We start from the raw sequence: 23,051 nt of genomic DNA, 5'->3' as shown, positions 1-23,051 counted from the left end.
TAGCTGTTCCCGAGATCGCCAAGCCAAATTCGACCTTCCCATTTGCAATCCATAACTCGCCTTGCCTTACCTTACCATACCTTACCTTACCTTACCCTACCCTTAACAATCAAAGTCACATTATACACACATGCACACATCTTCGAGCTGCCGTATCGTCGAAAGCATTCTCTCATTCTTTGGTTCTTTGCGCAGCATCGCTCCCTGAAACCTTATTTCAAGTCGCACTAGAACAATCCTATTCCTCCAGCCGTTCAGTTACAGCATATCGCAAACGAGCTAGGGCGTCGAATATATGCAGAGGCAGACCTGAGTACCCGGTTAGTGGACCCCCGTGTCAAGGAGCGCGTGCGGGAAGCAGCAGGAGCATACTGTTTGGATCAACGACATCGCGGACAAAGATTTACCGCTGAGCGCACTGGTTCCAACAAACGCGTGTACCCAGTCGCTGAGCAAGAGGATGAGGTCCGTGAGCTAGTCCTCTACACAGGCTCTCCTGACGGCGCAGTTCTGTGCCTGGCGCCCCTTTGTTCAGTTTGTCCTGGTCTAGCACCTATCCGGGAGTCTATCGCTAATTTGATATGTCTCTCACAGACAGGCTAGATGGCGACTGTAATTGAGAGTGCTTCGAGAACGCATCTAGGGAACGACTCAGCGCAAGACATGATGGGCGCTAGGACGATTCCCATTATTACCTCCACTACGCCGACACCTACCATAAAGACCTCGGCCCCATCTCCTCGCGGTGACCCCATGGATCTCACAACCCCGACCGATTCCTCTGTCCCTGGCTCCTCTAGCAAGAGCCCAGAAGACGGCGCCAACGATCACAGCAATGCCTCCTCGAGCGACCACCAGCTAGGTTCCAACTCAGCTGCCATGCCCGCCCCAGCCATTGCTGCGGCGGCCGTCCACCAGCCAAAAATCGTACAGACGGCTTTCATCCACAAACTCTACAAGTGCGCAACCCTGCGATCCTACACCGGCAGGGAGTAATGACCGTTAACATATTGAACAGCATGCTGGAAGACCCCAATATCCAGCACTTGATCAGTTGGTCGCAATCCAATGAGAGTTTCGTCATGTCGCCCTCGCAGGATTTCGCCAAGGTTCTTGCGTAAGTTGTGACTACACCTGCGTGGTAGATATCATGCTAAGTCTTGTCCCCCTGCAGACAATACTTCAAGCATACCAATGTCTCGTCCTTTGTTCGCCAGCTCAACATGTACGGATTTCACAAGGGTATGGTATTTATTACACATGTCTTGTACCAATCTCGCTCGCATGCTGACAAACAGTTATTGCAGTTAGCGACGTGTTTCATACAGGAAGCCCCGAGACTGTGCTCTGGGAGTTCAAGCACGGCAATGGCAACTTCAAAAGGGGTGACCTCGTAGGTCTGCGTGAGATCAAGCGTAGAGCCTCACGCCATTCCTTGGTGCACCGAGAGTATAATAACTCAAAGCCAACACCATCTCAACCTGGCACCCCATCAGAGCCTATGCCGCCCATCCCTGATGGAGCTGACCCTCGGGTGGTCGGAATCGAGCACACCCTATACGAGATCACCCAGAGACTACAGCGGAGCGAGGAGAATGCTCATTACATGCATATCAAACAACAAGCCATGATGGACTCAGTAACGCGGCTGCTTGAATTCAACCAATCGTTGTCGAGGACATTTCTCTCGTTGGTCCCAAACCCCAACGAGCCTCTACATCAAGATGGTAGGTGGTTTGGTACACCTTTCCTCGGAGTCATGGCCATTCGCTAACGTGATGGTAGTCCTGAAATTACAGGGGGAGATTCAGCGACAAACTGACATCTTCCGCTCGCTGGATGAGCCGCACGAGCCACCGCTTTCCAGTAGCCGACAGTTTTTCGCCAACATCGACAATGCCCCTTTGTCGCCCCGGCAATTAGCACAGGACGATCAACGAAGGCCGAACACACTGCAGGCGAGAGGGACAAACTTCTATCGTCCCCCGGTCCCCTCCAATCTATCTATCGGGTCACGACGGCCTTATGGATCCATTAGTGGTGCTGCCCCTTTAGTTACGAACCAATCGTCACCCTCTCCTCTTCGCCCCCAACCACCACCCGTCCCCCCGGGACCTCACCCGCTATCTAATGTAGAGGGGCCCGGCAGCATGGTCCGTCGCCATACGTCGGCAGATATACGAGCGCATGAGTGGCAGGCAGCTCCAAACCCTTTCACGGGATCCGGGCAGTCGTCGTCTCAGTGGCCATCTTCGCCAAATCGCTTGCCAAATGACGACCGAGGCCCTCGTGACTCGCTCTCAGCTTATCCTCCGCATGCACACTCTCTTTCTCGACCATCAACACCTCCCCCTCCCCCACCGTTCTCCAATGGTATCAGCAACATGGACAGTTTTAATAACTGGTCCTGGGGTTCGGCAGGCAGAGAGAACAAGAACCTCTCGGTCAAAGACAACTCGCTGCCGCCAACCAGAAGGGGCAGCATGGCTCACATCCTAAACCCGAGCGATACTGCCGAGCATGAAAACGAAGACGACGGACGAGGAGACGACGACAGAAAAAGGAAGCGGATGCTCTAAATCTCACACAAGCTTTCACGTATACTTTCTCCACTAGTGATACCATCAGCCTTAAACAGAAGGTTTTCTCATTTATTCTGCATATAATACCATCTGGGAGGTCATCTACGTACGCCCTGAATAGAAGAGGCTTTTGTGTATTGGGCATAACAGAACCGATAAGCTCGATGCGATTCACTGGATTGCAGCCTCTATTGTACCATCTTTGAAACGCTACTTGCGACAATTCGCTCCAAGCTTCGTCACTCGTCGGACATTTTGAGCGTGCGATGACGGATATAAAAAGGGCGTTTTCCTTCAAATCCATCATTTCATGTAGCCTTGGTAGAGAGTAGAGTAAGCGAACAGGGATTCGTGCCTAGGTCATTCTATGTATCAGCATTTTGAAGAGAAATTGGCAGATGTGATACTCTATACGAAGGCCCTACCACTGGGTAACAACAGTTTCACCCAAACGTATAGTTTTGGGGGGGCGTGTTGTGCAAGGAGCAGAGGCCGTGCTCATGAACGCATGCTCTCGTGCAGAGAACTGGAGGCTAACAATCTCACAAATTGAAGGCTTTGACTTTTTGGATGGTTCGCAAAGTAAACGAACGTGGCAATATAAACAAAGTCGCTTACATGCTGGGATGATGATCGATTAGTGTATTTCGCAAGCATGTAAATAATGCTCAAATCCTGCCGTGCCTTGTAAGTAGGATATTGCGGTCTAGCAACTCAACCACCGTCTCGGTTCGCGCCCTGGGCTAGTGGCTTGTTCTTCTTTCTCTTCTTGCGTATACTCTTGGTTCTCGCCTCCGTATTTGAATTGTCGTTCACATCGACCTCTGCGCCGGGCCCTGCCCCGGCAGTCTCGTCTGCAGCTTGTCCAGCCTTGTCGATCTCGTCTCCTCTCCCTTCGCCGTCTTTGTGCGGCGCCACGTCGGCATGCGTATTCTCGTGCTGATGGTCCGCTGCTGGCTTGTCCGTGTCGACATCTGGCGGGCTGGTGATCCGCATCCTCTTCTTGGCCCTGCCCACAGCACTCCGTCCCAGCTCCTCGTCGTCGCTCTCCTGTTCCCGCGCCCTGGCGACTCCACTCGCGCCCTCCCACTCGCTCCCCTTCCTCTTGCTCTTCAACCCCAGCCGCGCCTTCAGCTTCCGGTCCTCGAGCTCCCTCTGGCGCTTCTCCTCCTTCTCCTTCCGGTTCTCGGGCGCAAACATGCCCACGCCCATGTTGTCGTCGTACTGCACCAGGCGGTCGAGCTCGTAGTCCTCGCGCTCGGCGGCCAGCTGCGCCGGGGTCTTCTTGAGGGCCGTGAAGGAGCCCGTGTTCCTGGAGGGCAGTGAAGAGAGGAAGGACAAGGAGGACGAGGTGTGCCGGGACATGAGGGCAGCGATGGCGTTGGTCTTTTCCTTGTAGAGAGGCGCGGGGTTGGCGCCGCCGGCGCCGGGGTTGGTGGTGTTGGGCGGCATTCTGTTTTGGGGGTGGGTGGGTTGTAGGAGGGAATGAATCACCACTTTGAATTTTATTTTTTCCAGAGTAGACTATGTTGAAAAGCTATGCCCGCTATCGATCCATGTTCGGTCGCCGAGCTCTGGTGGGGTTCTCTCTGAAGGTGTCGAGGACCTCTGACTATACTAACCTTACTGCACTGTCTGGGATTCTGGTTGTAAATTGGTCCGGGTTTCCTCAGGTTGCATGGCTTCAGAAAGCTGGAGCCGCGCATGCGCTTGCAGTACAGTAACTTCAGCTGCCAAGTTATGTAGTTAAGCGATTAGATGTTGGCAGATAAGATAAGATTAGATCCTCAGCCGCACATGTAAGCGACCGTTTCGAGGCTTAACCAACCTTCTGTGGTAGTATTCGACTTGTACAGACAGATTCTATCGTCTTTCACCAGCTCCATGCAATAAGACATGGTGTCCATGTTCACACTCAAGTAGCCGTTCGCTTCCTTTCCTTATGCAAAGGATATACTGGCTCTATGCTTGGATTACGAAAGATGCGGGCGCCATTAGCGTGGTGAACCGTGCATGTCGGTTCATCAACAGCGGGTGACTTCTTTGTCTCGGACTTGTGCTATATAGGTGGGCTTTTTCCACATCTCATAGCTTGAGCACGCTTAATACGTGTAGGCAATAACTTACGGTATTGCCGACATCCGATTCCAATCCCTTGAGTCTGTGCCCATCACTCTAATTGGATCCCTCGTAACTGTCAGCCGAGATAATACCATCCATCACTCTGCTGTCAAACACCCAAGTTGGACCCAGAAACGTGCCGCATTGCCGGTTTGGGTCCTGGTCTCTGGAGATGCGCATATCAAAATTAATCTGCCCAAATTCTCACACGGTGATAACACCCCTAAATCGAAACTCAAACTCGGCTCAGATACTTTTTTGGCTGGGGGTGCCTGCCACACGAACCTCCTAGTTCTATAGCACGTGCGCAGCTCAGTCCACACCAGGAGGCCTCAAGAAGAGCAACTATAAGCTAGCGCTTGCAATCTATGATCATACACGCAGCATCCTTGGCCACACAATTGACTGCAAAGCCATGTCAAGAAGGGAAAGAGTGAAGCGTTGGTTCGCGGGGGAGCCCTCAACGCACAGCCACCCTGATGACTCCAGCGATCAGGATGAGAAAAGCATTACTCCGTCGTCCACTCCGTCTTCTCCGATTACACATGCACAGGACGGTGACACCGTGACAGCGCCCTTCAAGCATGTCAACCCTTTCCGGGCGTACCAAGGCAATCATAGTAAGTCAAGCTGGGAATAATCATCGGGTATCAAGGCCAAGGGATCTAACTCCGGCCGACAGAGCGTTCCGGAAGTGCTCATGGCGATGGTAGCCGCTGGGACCGGCTGAATGAATTCCACACGGTCTTCCTGATCGACGACTCAGCGTCGATGGTGAACGATTGGGCTGATGCCATGTCCCTCCTGGGCGAAGTCGTGCCGCAATGCATGGCCTGCACCCAGAGCGACGTATCATTCTTTTTCACGAACCGATGGACCGGCGCGCCGTCCCGCTTCGACGAGGGCTGGAGGCCGGAATGGCCCGTCCCTTCGGGCCACCTCGACGTGAGGCACATCACCAGGGCGGCAGCCAGAGCGAGCGGGGAACCCGAGGAGCAGAGCGCCGAGTTCGTCTTCGAGGACCTGGCGCCTGCCAATGGCCATGCCCCCGACGCCTCTACCACGATCGCCAAGCGGCTAAGCCAGATCCTGAGGCCGTATATCGAAGCATACAAGGAGGGGTTGAAGGCTGAGGGCGACGCACGGTTTAAGCACATGGTACAGATCAACATGGTCGTGGTCACGAACGGCGCTGGTCTTGCGGATCTCGAGACCGAGACTCTTGCGATAGCGGAGGACCTGAACGACTGCGGAGCACCGTCCGCACAGGTTGGTATCCAGTTTGTTCAGGTCGGCGGGGACAGGGAGTGCAGCGATACGCTGAAGAATATCGACAGCGATCTGATCCTCAAGCACAGCAGAGACATGGTCGATACTGTCTTGTACGACCAGACCCGGGACCCGGGGATGGGGCACATGACGGATGACGGCCTGTTCAAGGTGCTCATGGGTGGCGTTAGCAGAAAGGTCGATATGCGACGGCTGGAGAAGGGTCATTTCTTGGGACGTTCGTAGTAAGCCGAGCTTGACTGTTTGTTCACAATGTAATTACACCGCATTTGCAAAAACGTCGATCCGCTCTGTGAATCTCGTGCGTTGGCTCCTCTCTTTGTGTAGTATCTTCTAGGCTTGTGTACTTTCCGGGATTGCTGGCTAACGGTCATTGCCCATCCGGGAGTCGTAGGCTTTTGTGCTCTCCTTTCGTCACACTTCTCGTAAATCAGTAGTACTTGATTGATCTTGCATGTGCATTTGTCACATTGACTCATTTAATTCACACAACTTTTTATTGAAACTACGATTTGATATGTTTTTGTGCTGCAACGCAACGCAACGCAACGTAGCCATACATACACAGAATATGTGGTACTGATTACTAAAAATTAAAATAAAATAAAAACCTAACTCCAGGCACTTCTGAGAAAGCTCACTATAATTACTGGAGAGTTACTTTCTGTGGGAGAGATCATGTCGCTCAAGTTTCATTACACAAGTTTCACAGTGGTTGAATGTTGTCTTCTTGGACGGAAACTCGACGCCGAGGACACGTACCCACGAGAAGATAATTTGTTGGGCAGCAATGAGTATCATTTCCTGTACTTAGACTTAAACATAAATGAACAATCGTACCTCCGTTAACGCCGGGATACATTCGTCACTATCAGTCTGTTTGTTTGTTTGCTTGCTTTTACCCTCATCCCCACAGAGGTGCCGTAACCTCAGCAGCCCTTTCAACCACAGCCCTGACTCTATCCGCGAACACACGGTTCGAGCACTCAACCTCGAGATCCTCCAGCCAGACCGTAGCGAACATCTTGTCGACCTTGATGCTGACACCAGGAACAGGGATGCCGATCTTGTGCAGCCGCTCGATCTCCGTCTTCTCTCGTAGCTCTTGCAGCTTCTCCTCGTCGTCGCCGTCCTCGGATGCTTCCATAGATGTCTCTGAGCCGCCATCGGTGACCGGCTTAGCATCCTTTGTCAGAGGCGGGAGCTTGGGCTTGGCAATGGGCGCTACGGCATCCGCGCCGAACTGAGCCTCGAGAAATAGGAAGAGGCGCTCCAATCGCTCCTGCGGCGAAAGGTGCGTGTGCAGGTTGCGTGCCGGAAGGGCATGAGAGTGTGAGTGCTTGCTCCCTGATTGCTTCACGGCTGCCGGGCTGCTCTCAACAGATAAGAGTACGGCGATGACAGCGTCGGCAATTCCGTCATTGAGGATGTTACCTTCCCACTCCAGCTCGACCTCGCCGTCGTTGCGGATCCGCACGGTTACACAACCCATGACCAGATAAGCGGCCACGGTCTGTGTGACCACGTCATCAACATCAGCCATCCTCGCATCACCATTGCTATCTTCGTCGCTTTTTATTCTGTTCTTCGTTTCAGGAAGCTCATCAACGCTGCCAAAAGTCCCCTCAAGTGCCCAGTGAATGAGATCAGCACCTGCTGCCTTCAAGGTTAAACGTTGCTTGCATGTGATCATGGATGTGGTGAGACCGGCATATTCCCGCAAGTCTTCAGGATCTATGACGGACATCTTGAAGTCGTTCTGGACCAAGACACCAGTCACGAGAGGCGCCTCGGGATCATCGGCCGCCATGATCTTGGTCGGCGGTGCGATTGATGCTAGCTTGCCAACAACCTTGGCTATCTTGTCGGTCTTGAACGGAATACGCAGTTCCTCGCAGTTGCGAGGACTGAACACTTTTGTCTTCTCTCCTTCGGCTTTGGCATTGTTAAGTGAGAGGAGCTTCGACTTTAAACGCATCATGTTGTGCTGTTCGCCATGTACCAAGATCTGGGTTAGGAGTTAGTCGGCAAGCGTACATATCAAAAGCGCATATGTAATAACTTACCACCACTGGCGCATTCACTTCCTCGATGAACTCTCTGTTTTCGTTGCCGTCGACGTGGGCCGCAAAAGAGTACTCTGCAACGCTGCACCTCCTGGGTATCATGAGCCTCTCGCCTTCTCCTCCAGGTCCTCTCCTCATGGCGTTTGAATTCCTGGACATGACTGCAGGAATTTGATCTGGCTCCGTAACGATCTGCTTCGCCATGGTGCCCTCTACGCTGTAACCGGTGATAATGACACCGTTCTTCTCACTCGGGGCCCATCTCTCGAGAAGTTCTCGACTGACACCGTTCTGCAGCATACCGGGACTAGCCAGCATGACACAGCCTCCAACGTCCTCAAAGCGGTCGAGGTTCTTGAGAGCACGGATAAACTTGAAATCCCATGGGCCTCCATTTCCGGCCCCGTCGCCAGCCGCTTCGGCCTCGGCCATGCGTTCCCGGAAGAGACGCTTGATGTTATCATTCATGGCGCCGACATATGTCTGGTAGACGAGCATACACTTCCGAGCAAGGTTACTGGCGTAGTAAATGGGGATCTTCTGGAATTCCGGGTGCTTGCCCCAGTACTCGTCCAAGATCAGCAGGAGCTCCTGAGCTCGACCCAAAGCAAACACGGGCATGAGCACACGACCTCCCCTGTTGAGAATGCCCGTAATGGACTTCATTAGGGCCTGCTCTCGCTCTAATCTTGGTACGTGGCTGGCAATACCGTATGTGGACTCGGTGATCAAGACGTCGATCTTGACGCCGCGAGGCACCTCGGCAGAGACAAGATGTCGATCTTGCTCTCTCGAGTAATCACCTGTGAAGAAGATCTTGAGCCCAGCAATCTCAATGAGATACATGGCAGCACCCAAGACGTGCCCGGCGGGGTATGGCGTGATTCTGATGGATGAGACAGTATGAGTGGTGTGATAATCAATAGCCTCTATCCGCGGGAGGGTAGCCTCATGGTCCTGTTCTGTGTACACTGGCTGCGATGTTGGGTTTGAAGAAGTGTTGCCAACTCTGACGCTGTCTGAGATGAGCCACTTGTAGATGGCCTTGGTAGGGTGCGTCATGAAGACCCTGCCCTTGAAATTTGTCTTGGCCAGGACATATGGTAAGGATGCAGCATGGTCGATGTGGAAACTAACAAAAAAAGAAAACGTCAGCTCAAAGTAGCAATTGGCATTCTATTCTAGAGGGAAATAAGTGGGAAGATAAGGGAAGTGCAGAGCAGATATCACACGACGGGAAGGAAACCAGTTGGGCAATGAGGAAATATCTTGTATTGATGTTTGATTACATATGTCAGCCTGGCTGTTGCACACTGCGACAAAGCAGATGGGCTAGACAGGAAACTGCTTCTAATAGAGTTTGACAAATTCTGAGGACACCTGATATTCCTGCATGAACCGACATGAAATCCTTGATGCGAATACTACGGATAATACACATTTGGGACGGGGCCCTGTAGGGAATTCACTTACTGGGTTATGAGGAGCACATCGACTGTGCTCAGATCGAACTCGTCGAAAAAGGGCAGAGAAGCTAGACCATCGTATGCAGGATGCTGGCCGGCGTCGAGCTATAGAAGAATAAGCGCAGGGAGAGGCAGAGGGGAACAGAGGATGTCGGACCATGACAGTCTTGCCCTTGTATTGTATGATGTGACAGGATCGACCGACTTCGTTGCCACCTCCCAGGGCCAAGAACATGAGCTCGTCGGCGGGATCGACCGGCTCGTCGCTAACAGTGGCGCCCAAGGCGGCTGCCTTTCGCTTGGATGCCATGGTGTTTATGGTGATGGGACGTTGGCAGTTGGCAAATGGAGCTGAAGCTTGAGAATACTGAGTATGAGGTGGAGGAACAATCTAAGCCGAGAGGATGGTTGGTCAATGAGAAGTTAATCCATGGGTGTCAACTGTTTGCGACGTCATTTAATGCAGACGAGGTTGATGTCTCATGTGAGGAATGCGAGGTGCACTTCAGCACAATTGATGATCCCTGGTGATGCAAGGCAAGGCTGAGGTGAAGTGACTTGTGGGATCTCGAAGCCCGGGCGCAGGTCAAGCAAGTGTACAAAGACGAGACAAGACAAAACTGGAAGAGAGCAAACGCGGCGCGTGTATTATGTAACTACGGTGGGTACTCTTAGCTCCAATCCAAAGTGGCGCCAGGATCAGCTTCTCGCTGCAGTACATGTGTGTGTTGAATTTGAGGTTGACCGTCCGGAGAAGAGCACCTACAATACGGAAAGACCTCCCCACTACCATCATGTGTATGTGCATGCAGGCCCAATTCCTCCACATGGTGATGCGAACGAACTTGGTGTTCCACGCAACTTGAAGCTTCCCATAAAGGTACCTGGTGAGGTGGTCGGCTAGTCACGTGAATGAGGCTCAAGCTTTTAACAAGACGCTTGGGCTCCAAGGCAGGCGACTTACACAGACGGGGTGGGTAAAGAGCAGGTAGCGTTTGGATGGGATGGGATTGGATGGGATTGGATTGCACTGGTTTGTTAAGATTTGGGGAAAGCTCAACTGCGGTTCTGGATTTTGGTTTTTGGTTTCTGGAATCGGCGCCTCCTCCACTACGTAACCCAAATAAATGAATACATACATACACACATACCTACACACTTCACATACGTCGACGACATTCGCATCCCACAGGCCTGACTGACTAGCTATCCGACCGACTAGCTATCCAAGCGAGAAAGGTATAACACAATCACATCACATCACCGCATAGCACAGCACAGCACAGCACGACATCGACATCGACATCGACATCGACATCGACATCGGCATCAACGTCGCGTCACTACGATACAGACTGGCCCATTAGTCTCGGCCTCCTCGAATTACGGATGGGGTCGTGATCGAAGTTGCTGGCTAGGCTTCAAGCCTACCAAGGTTGCAGTCGTGATACAAAACCACATCTCGCCCGTCGCGCGCCGCCAGTCGCCTGGCGCCAGTCTGCGCACCTTCCATCACTCACCGTCAGAGGGCAGTCTTTCATTTGAGAACAAGTGACATTGGAAGGTGCTCATCTCGTTCCTCTGCTCTGCTCTGCCCTGCGCGTCCGCGTCTGCGTCCGCGTCCACGCCCGCGTCTTCATTTCCCCCCATCAAAGTGCGACTCAACTCGACTCGACTTGGTGACATTGGTCGACGACACCCATTGAGTTACTTCGTTTCCGTGCCCCGGTCGCCTGCGACTACCCAAAGCACAAACCTGTGCAGTTAGAATATTATTTATATTTGCGCGCAATCCATCGCGTCTTTCTTTCTTCGCGCACTGCACTTCATCATGTCACAACCACAACAGCCACTCGTCCAGAGCGCGCAACAGCCTCAGGCCCTTGGCCAGAACAGGACATTCTCGCCACATCCTCAACAACAGCAGCAACAGCAACAGCAGCAGCAACTACAGCAGCAGCAGCAGCAGCAGCAGCAGCAACAGCAACAGCAGCAACAACAGCTGCAACAACATCACACAAATTCCCCTACTATTGCTCAACAACAGCTCAGACAGCAACAGCAGTCACAAGCTCCAAGACCCTCGCCCGATCCTCGATCGCCCACCACCTTTCCGGCCGGCAATTTCTCAAGTTCCGGACATAGTACCCCAAACATAAGGACTCCAACCTCTGGTTTGGCATCGCCTTCCGTCAACCAGTTTTCTCAGCCACAGACGCAGAATCAGCCTCAGCAGCCGCAACAGAATGCGCCTGTCTATGCAACATCGTACACTCCTACACACATACCTCAGCAACAACCACAAAATGGCCGAGCAACTCCAGGAAACACCGTTAACCAGCAAAGATTCTCCGCACCGCAGCAACAAGTTCAAAATCACCCCCAGCCTCACACCACAACAAACCACATGGCCGCGCAGAGTCCCATAAACTCCACGCTTCCTTCACCTTCACCTCACAATGCCCAACCGAACGGCGCCATACACAACTATGCACACTCCCAGGCCACCTTTTCGCCCAGCGTGGCCCAACCTGTACCCACGCCCGGCACCATGGGGCCCCCGAGTCATCTGAACGCCCCTAAACCGGCGCCTACCCAAAAGACATATCAATACGAGATGGATGATTCCTTGGCCGGGACGGGCATCAATCTTGATGAAGAAGAACAGTACATGAACGACTATGAGACCCGAGTAGGGTTCGGTGCTTTAGCTCCCGGCGGGAGAGGAAGCTTCTACGGCGCAGGACCAGCGAATCAGCCCGCCGAGTCGTCGCAGTCTAAGTCGCAAGAGGAAATGGCGGCAGAGGCGGCCGATAGGGCTTGGACTGACGCTGCTCACCGATACGCTGCCTCAGTATCTCACGATTTTCTCCAAGAAGGCTTTGTACTGCCAGCTCTGTTACACGCTCGGATGAGCAAAGTAGCCGCAGCTAACGGGTTGGACTTGGTTCTCGACCAAAAGCAAGGCTCCACGAACCAGCCGCTAGGTCGCTTTCACTTTATGCACAACTATCCAAAGGAACCATATGTACGTGTTTCGACAAAAACTTGTCCGGACAACACTGTTGTCACGACGGTGGGATCCTTCCTTCCAAAGGAAGCAATTTTGTGTGACCAGATCGCTCTGCTTTCTCTCGCAACCCGAACACGTTTGGGCGAGCTGCTTGCGGATGCCAACCTGGTCTCTTCGCATCGCCAGCAAACTGCTCATGGTGTCATTCCGTCCGATTGGGTTGACGCCGCCAAGCCGCATGATGCTATAGAAAGTGCAACTAGTTCTAGCACGATTTCACGAAAGCGTAAGTACACTGACTCGAGTAGTATGTCCACGTATGTTAATGCATTAAAAAAGGACCGGCAGAAGAGTTGGGCAATGGCTTACCCACCCCGGTGTCGGAAGCGTCCCCTAAGAATCATTTTGCTGGCACGATTGTCTCGCTTGGAAAGACTTCTCGAGATGCCGAGGAAGCTCGGTTAAGGAAACGACAAAAACGCGCGGAGCAGGCAGCAGAAAGAGAGAAGAATCCGGATGGTACTAGTGCTTCTCGCTCAGCTTCAGTAGCTCCTGGCACGCCTGGCGCAGTTGCACCAGACCCTGACGCAAAGCCGCTTTCCAAGAAGGAAAGCAAGAAGGCAGCAAGACTCGCCGATACCAGCAGTCTATCTGTAAACTCCACACTTAGTCAATTCATGGGCGGAAAGAAGAAGAAATATTCTTGGATGACGGGCGGAGGGGGTGGCAGTGGCGCAAGCACCCCAAAGGACCAGGCGGTGGATTACCAGCCGCTGGAGCGTCCACCAAGGCTTCCAAAGGACCCCTTACACAAGATGCAAGCCAACAGATTGGTGGTCTCCGGGAGGACTCCGTCAAAGGCAAGCATATTCAAATGCGTGACTGGATCGAAGCGCTTGAGAACAACGGCTATCTTACGGATCAGGTTGCACTACAACATGCTTATATCAGACTTGAAAGATCAGATTGGGGTGACAAAGTCAAGGTCTCCGCTCCGGCTCCAGTGGCTAGTCCGACTACGGTACCGACAGCAGTAGCAACTCCGATCCCACCATCACCGGCCGCTGTCGCAACTTCGATCCCGCCGTCACCGGTTAATCCGTCCGGTACTGCTACTGGAAATAGATCATGACACTGTAATTATTACAACCTTACATATTCAGCCAGGCGTTTGACAGGCATCAATAGGAGTCTACTGGCGCAGTGGTCACTGAATTTGACTGAACTGTATCGAATCAGGAGAGACCACTAATGTCCGCAGTCCCATTGTCATGCAAAATGATGACGTGACATGTGGGCGTGTCATTTATTCTTGCATTGTCGGCTGAATGAACTCAGATAGACAACTTTAGCAAGTTTTGCATAATGGAGGATCGGAACAAGCACATGGCTGACATGGAAATGATCGTGTTTCGTGATTAGATGTGCAATATAAATCTTTCCCCTGAGCTTATGCTGATATGACTTCAGGCTTTTCGTGCTGATTGTTCTTGTTGCTGTGCCATGACTCTCACAGATTGCTCAAATAATTCTTGACTTGGCCATTGCTCATTTCCGCACTCAAACTTGCATCGACTTGTTCATTTCATAAGCAAGTGGAATAGACAGTGTAGAACAAGTTGTCCATGCGGCCCAAGCAGGCTTTGGTGACGCACTGTTGCTGCTGCTGCCCCAAATGATGCCGCAACTCATTCTTTTGTGTGACAAAGCTAACAGGTCTGGTCTAATATTGGCGAGGAAAATGTCCCGTAGTCAGTTTGGACGACTGCCTCTGGTATGTGAGAGTGTGGCTCGACCAGTGTCCGAGGCCCAGACGCAACACCTCGACAGTGGGACCAAACAGCAGGCTGCCAATCTACGCATCACGAGGAAGACAAGCCAGCAGCACCTGTTGGGGTATCGAGTGGGTTGCATCCAATGAATTTTTTTTTTTACCACACCGAGACTTCGCAACGGGCTCCTGAGCAATCTGTACTTTCCCTACCAATCTGCATTTTCATGCCATAATCAACTTTGATATGAGCCAGTGAGCTCAACACAGCACTCAACAAGGGTTCAAGAAAGAAACAGTTTGACCAATACGCCCCCTTACTCGTTGGAAACCAGCTTGTCAAAGCTGTATGAAAAGCTATATAAAATTGACGTCAACGGGCCTCTGTAACACCTCAAACGCCATGTCATGCCTTTTCTTTTGATCGACTCTTGTCTACCCAACGAGCCTCCAGGAGTGGATATCATATGAACCCGAAACGCCGCCAGCCAGTACGCCATGCCACGTAACTTCAATCATGCAAAACTGAGAGTTCCGTTTCCGAACCCTTCACTGTACACCTCCCTGTCGAACCAGTATCGGCACTGCATCAGCTCCCTGTCTGTCAACGAGATCATCTGTGCTGGTATGCCGAAGGAGGAACGGCCTCTGGACATCATGCGCTCGTCGTTCCCTTCGCCGAAGAGGGCGACCTGTCCCTTCCCACCAGTGATACCATCGCCGTTGTTCGAGAACGGGCTAGTGAACTTCTCCCAGGTAATATCGACGTCGGCCGCCGAATTAGGGTATGTCGGGTTTGGGTCACCGAAAGCTGCAAAGCGAGTCCAGAAACCCGTCATGACGTCGGCCGTCTTTGTCAAGCCGGGGAAGTTGGTCAGGACCTGCTGGTCGTGGGCGACAACAGGTGCCTCATCGCCGTGGTCGGTAGCACCATGCGCCGCAGATCGTGCTGCGAAATGATAGATATACACAGGTGCCTTTGAGTCGGAGGCTGTGGACGCGAAGTGACCAGTCTGCAGAACCGGACAAATGTACGCCCAGTGCGCGTAGGCATCATCCAAGCGCCAGAATTGCTTGCCAAAACCGGCAGGAGGTGCGATAACATACATCTGTCTGCCCTTGTCCGTGGTCAGAGGGTCAGGATAGATGGTTTCCATTGTTGACAGACTTGTTTCATTGAGCGCCGGAATAATTCCACCCATCAGGTTGCGAAGGGCCTTGGAGTCCGAGTCTTTCGTAGGCACGAAGAGGGCACCCTCGTTCGTGTCGAATCCCGACATGATTGGTATCCTCAAAACATGGCCCTTCTCCCAAGATTGTGTGGGCAAATCAGGGACGACACCTCCTGGCCCGTCGATCGATGGCTGGAATGCCCACCGCAGACTCGGCCTGTTGTATTTGTTCCAGATGCTGCTGGAGGCAGACTGGATTTTGCTGAGTGGAAGCGCCCGGAGCTGCGTAAAAACGTCCTCGTCCGGCGTGCCCGAGAGCCCACAAGCTTTGAGGAACTCTTGAAACTGCTTCTCATGCAGAGGATGTGAGGGAGCGAAGACAGCGCGCGCCGTCGGACCTCCAGACTCCATGATGACTTTTTGGAAAGGGGCCGGATCTTGAGTCAACCTATTCGCCGTGGAATACGATATCAACTGATGGCCGATGGAGTGTGCACCAGCACTCAGCCCCATGAGCGTGACGTTGTCCGGATCGCCGCCAAACTTGGCTGCGTTCCTCTTCACCCAGGCGAAAAGCATCTGCTGGTCCTTGAGGCCCAGATTCAATGCGCCCTCCTTCTGCGTGAGCGCACTCGGTAGGAAACCCAGCGCCCCCGTCCGGTAGTTAAAGCTAATGCCCACAATTGGGGTCTCGGCCCAGCTCACAAAGCTTGCCATATTCCTCTCTTTGCCGGCTCCGCCGTTGAAACCTCCACCATGCACGTAGACGACGACGGGTAATCTCTTGCCTTCGCCTCCCAGCTTCGCCATGTCCGCCGCGTCGGCCTTGGCGTCGTCGCCCAAACGTGGCCGATAAACGTTTGCATTTAAGCAGTCCTCATCGCCACCGTTGCCGCAGATGGACCCAAAGCCCCGCGCATCATAGATGGCCGCCGAATTCAAGTTGTCGGGTAAAGGCTGTGGAGGACGGAAGCGATTTTCACCTCCCGTTGATTGCGCGTAGGGAATCCCACGCCATGCCTCAATTGCTCGGGGATACTTGTCTGATTTCTGTGTGATTTCGCCAAAATACGTACCCTGCGCCAGGGCGACCTTGACGTTGTCCTGCGGTGCTTGTCAGCCAGAGTGCTTACTGGGAGGGTGAACTGCGCCTCCAAAGCAAAAGCGATAGAGAATTTCGACATTGTCGTACTGTCTTGCAGCGTGGGCTCGCTCTAGCACCGGGACTACCGTCCAGAGTGGACCACGGGCTGCACATCCCGTTGCGCCAAGCTGCGCGGGCTCCGGTACCCCAGATTTCAATTGAGATGTCATACCTTCTGTGGGAAGGCACTGAATCGCCCAGTCTTCGCGAGCCATACGAACAGGGCAATGAGCGTGATGGCACCAGCCGATGATGCAAAGAATACGGCGCGACGCGTCCGGCTGGCCGGTAACGCGGTGACTTTCTTATACCCCGAATATCTGGACCACCAGGGAGCCTTCCTGCTCGGCGCCATCTTCTCTTCCGTAGTATTGTTGCTCTCGAGATCGATGCTCAAGGTCTCGACAACAGTGACGTCTGCGGCCTTATTGTGGCCGTCATAAACTTTGGGAGGGCATGTAGGTGGCTTGTCTTCCGACGATGCGGGTTGCATCTGGAGGAAAGAAATAGAAAAGGGAGCTGTGACGTTGGTCTGCGACAGCGATAAACGTGGGTTCGGTGGGGTGCGACACGCACGCTTGGCGGCGCTGCGTTTCCCGTCACTGAGATTTGTTCAGGGGATCCAACCAGGTGTGACGCAGGGGAGTGTTTGGACGCGCAAGCTCATGAGGCGGATGCTGGCTTATCGGGAAACTATTCGTGAAACTTTTTGGCAGATGCTCTCATGTGTATAGCGTAGATAAAATATACCAGTATACACGAACAACTATCGATTTGAGACAGGCAAAAGCAGCAAACCACCTTTCCCTCCCAACGTGGAACAGGGCCCAACTGGCATTATATGTATCCCCTCCGGATATCGCCAGGGACCACATGGCCTAGCCTAGACGTTTTGAGGTCGGGTTACTTCCCCGCGAGCTCTGATCGACTATTACTACTATTACTACGCTTCCTGTTGACCTCGAGTACTCAGCACGTATCCCTGCTGCAGCGCCCGCAGGATCCGGGAGCCAGCGATCACGTAGCTCGCTCCACGGAAGCAAGACCCTCAGAGACCGCAGACTGCTTGTGGTGCATCTGGTTAAGCATCGAGCTATTAGCTGCGAGCGCGGCTCAAGACACCCATTTTTGGTCGTGTCACTGACCAAGCAGTCCACTCAGAGAGGGTTGCACGTATCGAATAAGCGATAGACAGAAAACAGTTTCGCTAAAAGACCGAAGCCCAGGCCTGCACAGTTCCAGTGGTCTAGACCACAAAAGTTAGCGGAGCACCAAACCAAGATTTCACCCGTTATAAGCTTAATGTGCTGCGTTCAATCCGAGAGGCCGGGAATTGCCAAGAAAACGCTGGCGAGTAAGAACATCGCACTGTCGCCATCTTGCGTGATACCTTTGTCCGGAAGCAGTGATGGCGATAGGCTTAGTAGTAGCAATAGTATATGCAGGCAGTCTAATAGGCTCACTTCATTGAACATTCGCCTTTCCGAGGGAAAACGTGCGGCTCTACATGAGTTGAAATTTCGAGGGAATGTCTGAACGATTTTAAAGCGAATTCTTCTTGAGAAAACCCAGTCAGGCCGATGGCTGGACAGACTTTTGGGGTTGGACATCCCACGATTCCTGCTGTGCGCTGATTGCCCAAGACCGCCCGCATCTAGATTTTGGCGAGATTTTGACAAGAAGCCCAGCTGTCACCACAATTTCCTCCAATCGCATGGATAGTCTCAAGCCACATAACAACTCGGTCATCAAATTGACACCCACGTGCCAGCAGGGCCGGACAAGCCAGATGCTGAGAGCCAGCGTTTAGAAACGAACAAGGTTTTCACACAAGCAGATGAGCCTGCCCTTCTCAGTAAGAATAATTATGTACTATTGGCAGACAGACATGCAGCGGGTGACTGCAGCGTACGGCTTTGACCAAGTAAAAAGCCAATAAGCCTATAGTTCGGCCGGAAATCCATGCTATCCCAACCAAATATCCGTCACTCCTTGGCAATAAACAATTAGACAACACGCAAGAGATGTAATTACACCTTTCATAAACGCCAAACTCGGCGCTCGAGTCCCAAACACAAATGCTGATACAAGTTCGTACAAAGAAGAGAGCTTAACTATGGTTATGAGGATGTTGCAACTACATCTCTCAAAGAACCAACGGTCATTCGCTTCTGCTTTTGTTTCTCGGCCCACTCACGGCTCTTCTGACGTGAGCGCTCTGCCGCTTCTTCTCTGGCGAGACGGGCAAGAGCCTCGCGCTCTCGTTTCTCGCGTTGCCGATCTTGGCCATACATGCTGTCCCGTCGAAGTATCTCCTTGCCGCGTAGACGCTGCGCTTGCGTGTCTTCGAATGACACGGAGCTGCGCTTGCCGCTGATGCTACCAGTGGAGCTGGATGTCGCGCGGCTGAGCTGGGATGACTCCGTCGTGAGTAGCCGCCCGCGGGATTGAGAATTGTGACTTGCGCCTGTTGTCGGTCCTCGAGGGGCCACAGTAGAGATTCGCTTGTTTGGGCTTGGCGATGACAGATTTGCCTTCCCTGAAAGTGGTCCCTTGGCCTGTCGTGCACGGCTCGTAGCTGTATCACGAGGAACCGAGCTTGGTATACCGCCTGCTCGAACTGGTCTGGCCTTGAATTCGCGACGCCTGCGTTCCTCCTCCTCCTGGGCCCTCAGTTTAGCTTGTTGCTCTTCCCGCTTACGCCGTGAGATAGCTTCTCCAGGTAGCTCGAACGTGGGTCGTGCAAGACGTTTAGTTGACTTTGAACGATTGACGGTAGGTATCGTTCGTGCTTCTGGTTTCTTAGTACCAGCCGCCATCGACAAGCGTGCCTCTCGTTTCTCTTTGAGACGACGAGCAACAGCCTCGCCAGGAAGTTCGAACGCGGGAACAGTAGGCAGTTTGGTTGATTTGACGGGCTGTTTCGGCGGCAGCAGGCTTGTCAGTTCCTTGCGCGCTGCCTTCTTTGGTGGAGCCTGAACGAGAGCCTTGTCTTCCATCTTTAGCTTTGGCGAATCAAGCAGTTTGGGCGGGTCCATGAATATCATCGAGGCTGATCTGCGAGAATTCGGAGACCGTTTAGGCTCAATGGGTCTGATCCTGAGTGTTGATACACCGATCTTGGGAGCGGTTTTGACAGATTTTGGGGTCGCACGCCTATCCTCGCAGGTGTCCGATGAAAGAGGCTTTACCAAGGACTTCACAGAAGGTCTGGCTACGTTATGCGTGGCTAGGTCCCCCATACTTGCAGCCATATCAAATTCTTCGAGCTGCTCTTCGAGTTTGTCTAACGCCTCGATCGGATTCTCGATCCCAACCATTGGCTCTACGAGTGGCCTTGACGTGATTGTTTCCACAAAGCTGTCGGCTTCAGCTGATATCGTAGACTTTGGCGAAACGTCTCCAACGACCACCTCCGAATAGACAGGGAGCGACTTTGACGGCGTAGCCGGCTTAGCCATGTCTATGGTCAAGGCCATATTTCTCTCCTTGTCGGTCAGTTGCGTGGCCGCGTCTAATTCAGCATTACTTCGCAGCGGTGTTACAAGAAGGGTATATGAGCCTTGAGTGGAATCCTGGTCAGCCTTAGGATGTGTCTTGCTAGGGAAGAGATTGCAACCAAAGCAGAGCTTGATAGTATTGCAAAGTTCTTTCGACGCAGGTGGCGGAAAACCTGTGTCGTCCGAAGATGGTTGCTTGGGCACTCTAACAGTCAGTACCCATTCGTAGTTCCCTTTGCGATGCTTGGCTAGTTGTTCCTCAGCGGACGGAAGATGCTGCGCAGCGGTTGCTATAGGATGCCGCCTATATTGATGGACTGTTGAACCAAAATATCAGTGAGCGTCAAGGCTGGGGTTGTGTCCCCTGGTGTTGCGGCAGTCTTACCTGGGACTTCGATATAATGCTGGCTATCATTCGAAACACTTACAGCCGCGGATGTGGAGGGCTCCTGACAATCGTCCTCAGGAACTGTCTCAAGTACTTCGAAGATGTTGTGCGGGATCGAAAGACGTGTCAATCGGCTGCCAGGTTGTGACAAGGCTTTCAGGTTAGGCACTGGCTTGCCTTTGAAGAGTTCAGATTCTTGGGACTCGCGAAGATGCAACTTCTCGAGGTCGGCAGTCAGCGACTCCACAACTGGACTTGAAGCTTCACATGAACCCGGTTGTGGACCAGAAGCTTGACGATTTTGGGTGTTGGACGCGGAAATGCTACGCAAAGGAACAAAGGTGTTGCTACCAAGGTCAACGGCTGATTGGTCGCTCTCACAGTCGCTGGAGAAGCTCGTGTCGTTGAAGACGTTGAATCGAGGCGCAAGTTGCGCGGCGGAAGCCATTGTCATGGGATGGTATCCTCTTTTTCAATGCTCGAGGCACGCTGCGACAGGGACCCTTTTACGGGCCAGATGCAAGCAATTGACGAATGCGGCTTAGAGAGCAGGAAATGGCAAGGTTCAAGGGGAAATGATAATCTCGGGATCAAGCACGGGTATGAAAGTGAGCGGTGTCTAAATGAAATGCGATGCGGGGCCTAACCTAGACCCTCGTCCAAGAGTCGCAAAGGGCGCTTGATGATCAGAATATTTGAACCGACTCGATGTTGTCCAAAAAAGCGTAGCAGTATGTACGGGGATGGATGTAATTGATTGTTGTGGGGGGGTTCTATTTCTGGGGGAGCGCCGGCCTTTTCTACCATGTTAAGTTGCGTTACGGCTTGAAGGGGATAGTGATAGTGCTTGCCAACCATCTGTGTTTGTGTTGGTTCATGGCTTGGCTTGGCTTGTTTCCTTTCCCGTGGATTCGAGCTCCGGACGCAATTCCCCGCTGGATTTAATCCAAACAAAGTCACAACATTCCCCTAAGCAACGGCTGACTAACACGCGTTCTGACGCGCCTTCCCCGCAGTATAGCCTTCTGCTAGACTAGTGGAAACCTTGCCGCCTCGACACTCTGTCGGAACTTGGAGTATTTGGAGGAAGTACGGATGTATGGCGACCCCGTGCCTGAAGCAGTTGCTGCCCGAGTGCAGTTGCGATAATATTGCCGCGACGGCCCATTTGTGCTGGGATCAACAACTCTTAAACTGCATTGACAAACATGAATTTCAGGGCCAGTGCACCAGGGTTCCGTCTATGGCACAACCTGTATCTTGGCGGGCATCGTCTCGGCCGCTGAAATACAAGTTTGACATATAAATGTCAAGATGGTGCAGTAGAGTTCTGGTCGCTTTCGAGCACTTCTGCTTGCGCGTGCAATGCAGGAGCGTGCTCCGTCGGAATGCGAACCAATGTTTGTGGTAGGGGGTTTGGTCGTTGGTCGTCACTGGTAGCTTCTTCGTGGTCGGCAGGTGCGCGAGGTTTGGGGATCTTTGCTACATTACAATGGTATAAGTCAAGCACTGAATGGTTTTTTGGTATTTGAACAGAAGCAGAACCGTACCTGACGCCATGTTGATAGCCCTTAGCACATTATGCCAATTGCCCATGACGGTTGCAATTGCTGCTCCATGTCAGTCGATTTGTGCCCATGGAATGTGGTTTTCGTCGTGGTCGTACCTTCGGTTCCATCTGATAGTGTTGAGAGCTTCTGCTCGAGAGCTTCCATCTGATTGGCGACTGCTGCGCTCAGGTCTCTCAGGTCGCGCAGATTCTCAAGTTCGGCCTTCTTTTCGTTGATGCGAGCTTGAAGGGCACTAGACTGACCAGCCGATTGTGCGTTGACGTTGCTCGCTGAGCCCTGGCGCAAATGGCCAGGGAGAGATCGGGAAGAGAATGCCATTGCCGTGATGCTACTTGTGCTTGGTTCAAAGCAAAGGCGTGGCAGGGCTCAACGAGGCTTCTTGTGTCGGCAGTTTGGGCTTCGAGCAGCTTGTGCCGAACCCCACCAACGGCCTTGACTTTTGGATGCCTGGCTTGAATGTGGGGGGTTTTTTTGGTGTATAACTAATGCGTACACAGTAGAGACGGCAACTATGCAATACCTGGCAAATCAAGCTTTCCCCAGTGCAGCACCTCTCCAACACGGACATGCAGTACGGACGGGGAAAGAAACGAAAGAAACGAAAGAAACCCACGCTAGGAATGACTACGTAGGTAACAAGCATGTAGGTACGGGTCCGCAGTCTACGTTGATACGGTACAACTATGGGAGCAATGCCTTTTCACAGTAAAACATGTCCCACATGTAAGTTAACGCAGAGGCAGGGAGGCAGAGAGGCAAACGCAAACGCAAACGCAGACGCACAAGGCCCCTCCCTCGTCTGGCCCCTCGTCAGGCCCCCCGTCAGGCCACCCAAATAAAACAGCCCCACAGTATCGAGGCGCTAGACTACATTCAGTACTCTGTTTACCCTGTTATTGCATTTTGTATGACAATATTTCCATTTCCGTTTCCATCTCCAGAGCTTTAATCTCGGCATCAGCAAATC

General features: G+C 52.6%; 8 protein-coding genes across 8 annotated transcripts; 3 read left to right on the top strand and 5 right to left on the bottom strand.

Annotated features, from left to right (window-relative positions):
• Positions 1 to 603: 603 nt before the first annotated feature.
• Positions 604 to 2,579, top strand: BKA67DRAFT_532871 (HSF-type DNA-binding-domain-containing protein; the record flags this gene model as incomplete). Its single annotated transcript, XM_046099600.1, has 5 exons — positions 604 to 959; positions 1,019 to 1,117; positions 1,175 to 1,242; positions 1,308 to 1,727; positions 1,786 to 2,579. The coding sequence occupies 5 exons, from the start codon at positions 604 to 606 to the stop codon at positions 2,577 to 2,579; spliced, it is 1,737 nt and encodes a 578-aa protein (XP_045961910.1).
• A 717-nt stretch (positions 2,580 to 3,296) lies between these two features.
• On the bottom strand, positions 3,297 to 4,034 carry BKA67DRAFT_655925 (uncharacterized protein; the record flags this gene model as incomplete). Its single annotated transcript, XM_046106852.1, has 1 exon — positions 3,297 to 4,034. One exon carries the CDS (start codon positions 4,032 to 4,034, stop codon positions 3,297 to 3,299), a length of 738 nt encoding a protein of 245 aa, XP_045961909.1.
• A 1,084-nt stretch (positions 4,035 to 5,118) lies between these two features.
• On the top strand, positions 5,119 to 6,218 carry BKA67DRAFT_655924 (uncharacterized protein; the record flags this gene model as incomplete). Its single annotated transcript, XM_046106851.1, has 2 exons — positions 5,119 to 5,323; positions 5,386 to 6,218. The coding sequence occupies 2 exons, from the start codon at positions 5,119 to 5,121 to the stop codon at positions 6,216 to 6,218; spliced, it is 1,038 nt and encodes a 345-aa protein (XP_045961908.1).
• Positions 6,219 to 6,897: 679 nt separating this feature from the next.
• BKA67DRAFT_513902 (beta-lactamase-like protein) lies at positions 6,898 to 9,835 on the bottom strand (the record flags this gene model as incomplete). Its single annotated transcript, XM_046097610.1, is given in 5 exon segments — positions 6,898 to 8,001; positions 8,060 to 9,214; positions 9,459 to 9,513; positions 9,533 to 9,630; positions 9,683 to 9,835. 5 exon segments carry the CDS (start codon positions 9,833 to 9,835, stop codon positions 6,898 to 6,900), a joined length of 2,565 nt encoding a protein of 854 aa, XP_045961907.1.
• A 1,521-nt stretch (positions 9,836 to 11,356) lies between these two features.
• On the top strand, positions 11,357 to 13,575 carry BKA67DRAFT_532867 (uncharacterized protein; the record flags this gene model as incomplete). Its single annotated transcript, XM_046099599.1, has 2 exons — positions 11,357 to 12,824; positions 12,878 to 13,575. 2 exons carry the CDS (start codon positions 11,357 to 11,359, stop codon positions 13,573 to 13,575), a joined length of 2,166 nt encoding a protein of 721 aa, XP_045961906.1.
• Positions 13,576 to 14,824: 1,249 nt separating this feature from the next.
• On the bottom strand, positions 14,825 to 17,118 carry BKA67DRAFT_655921 (Alpha/Beta hydrolase protein; the record flags this gene model as incomplete). The annotated part of the gene is made up of 2 exons (XM_046106850.1): positions 14,825 to 16,585; positions 16,798 to 17,118. 2 exons carry the CDS (start codon positions 17,116 to 17,118, stop codon positions 14,825 to 14,827), a joined length of 2,082 nt encoding a protein of 693 aa, XP_045961905.1.
• Positions 17,119 to 18,645: 1,527 nt separating this feature from the next.
• On the bottom strand, positions 18,646 to 21,061 carry BKA67DRAFT_194824 (uncharacterized protein). The gene is made up of 2 exons (XM_046095378.1): positions 20,511 to 21,061; positions 18,646 to 20,442 (listed from the first exon to the last, which is right to left on the bottom strand). The coding sequence occupies exons 1-2, from the start codon at positions 20,965 to 20,967 to the stop codon at positions 18,746 to 18,748; spliced, it is 2,154 nt and encodes a 717-aa protein (XP_045961904.1). The 5' UTR covers positions 20,968 to 21,061; the 3' UTR covers positions 18,646 to 18,745.
• A 761-nt stretch (positions 21,062 to 21,822) lies between these two features.
• BKA67DRAFT_532864 (DASH complex subunit Dad2-domain-containing protein) lies at positions 21,823 to 22,402 on the bottom strand (the record flags this gene model as incomplete). Its single annotated transcript, XM_046099598.1, has 3 exons — positions 21,823 to 21,995; positions 22,064 to 22,123; positions 22,180 to 22,402. 3 exons carry the CDS (start codon positions 22,400 to 22,402, stop codon positions 21,823 to 21,825), a joined length of 456 nt encoding a protein of 151 aa, XP_045961903.1.
• Positions 22,403 to 23,051: the final 649 nt, after the last annotated feature.

Source organism: Truncatella angustata (genome assembly GCF_020726525.1).
Source record: "Truncatella angustata strain MPI-SDFR-AT-0073 chromosome Unknown BKA67scaffold_2, whole genome shotgun sequence".
Taxonomy (NCBI): domain Eukaryota; kingdom Fungi; phylum Ascomycota; class Sordariomycetes; order Amphisphaeriales; family Sporocadaceae; genus Truncatella; species Truncatella angustata.
The sequence above is the reverse complement of the archived record's forward strand: the minus strand, read 5'-3'. Positions and strand labels throughout refer to the sequence as shown.

What these genes read in the sequence shown, in the direction of transcription:
- BKA67DRAFT_194824 (XM_046095378.1), bottom strand. Translation starts at nt 20,967, where the DNA reads ATGACAATGGCTTCCGCCGCGCAACTTGCGCCTCGATTCAACGTCTTC. An exon ending in GCATTATATCGAAGTCCCAG is followed by an intron (nt 20,443 to 20,510) that starts GTAAGACTGCCG and finishes TTGGTTCAACAG; the next exon opens with TCCATCAATATAGGCGGCAT.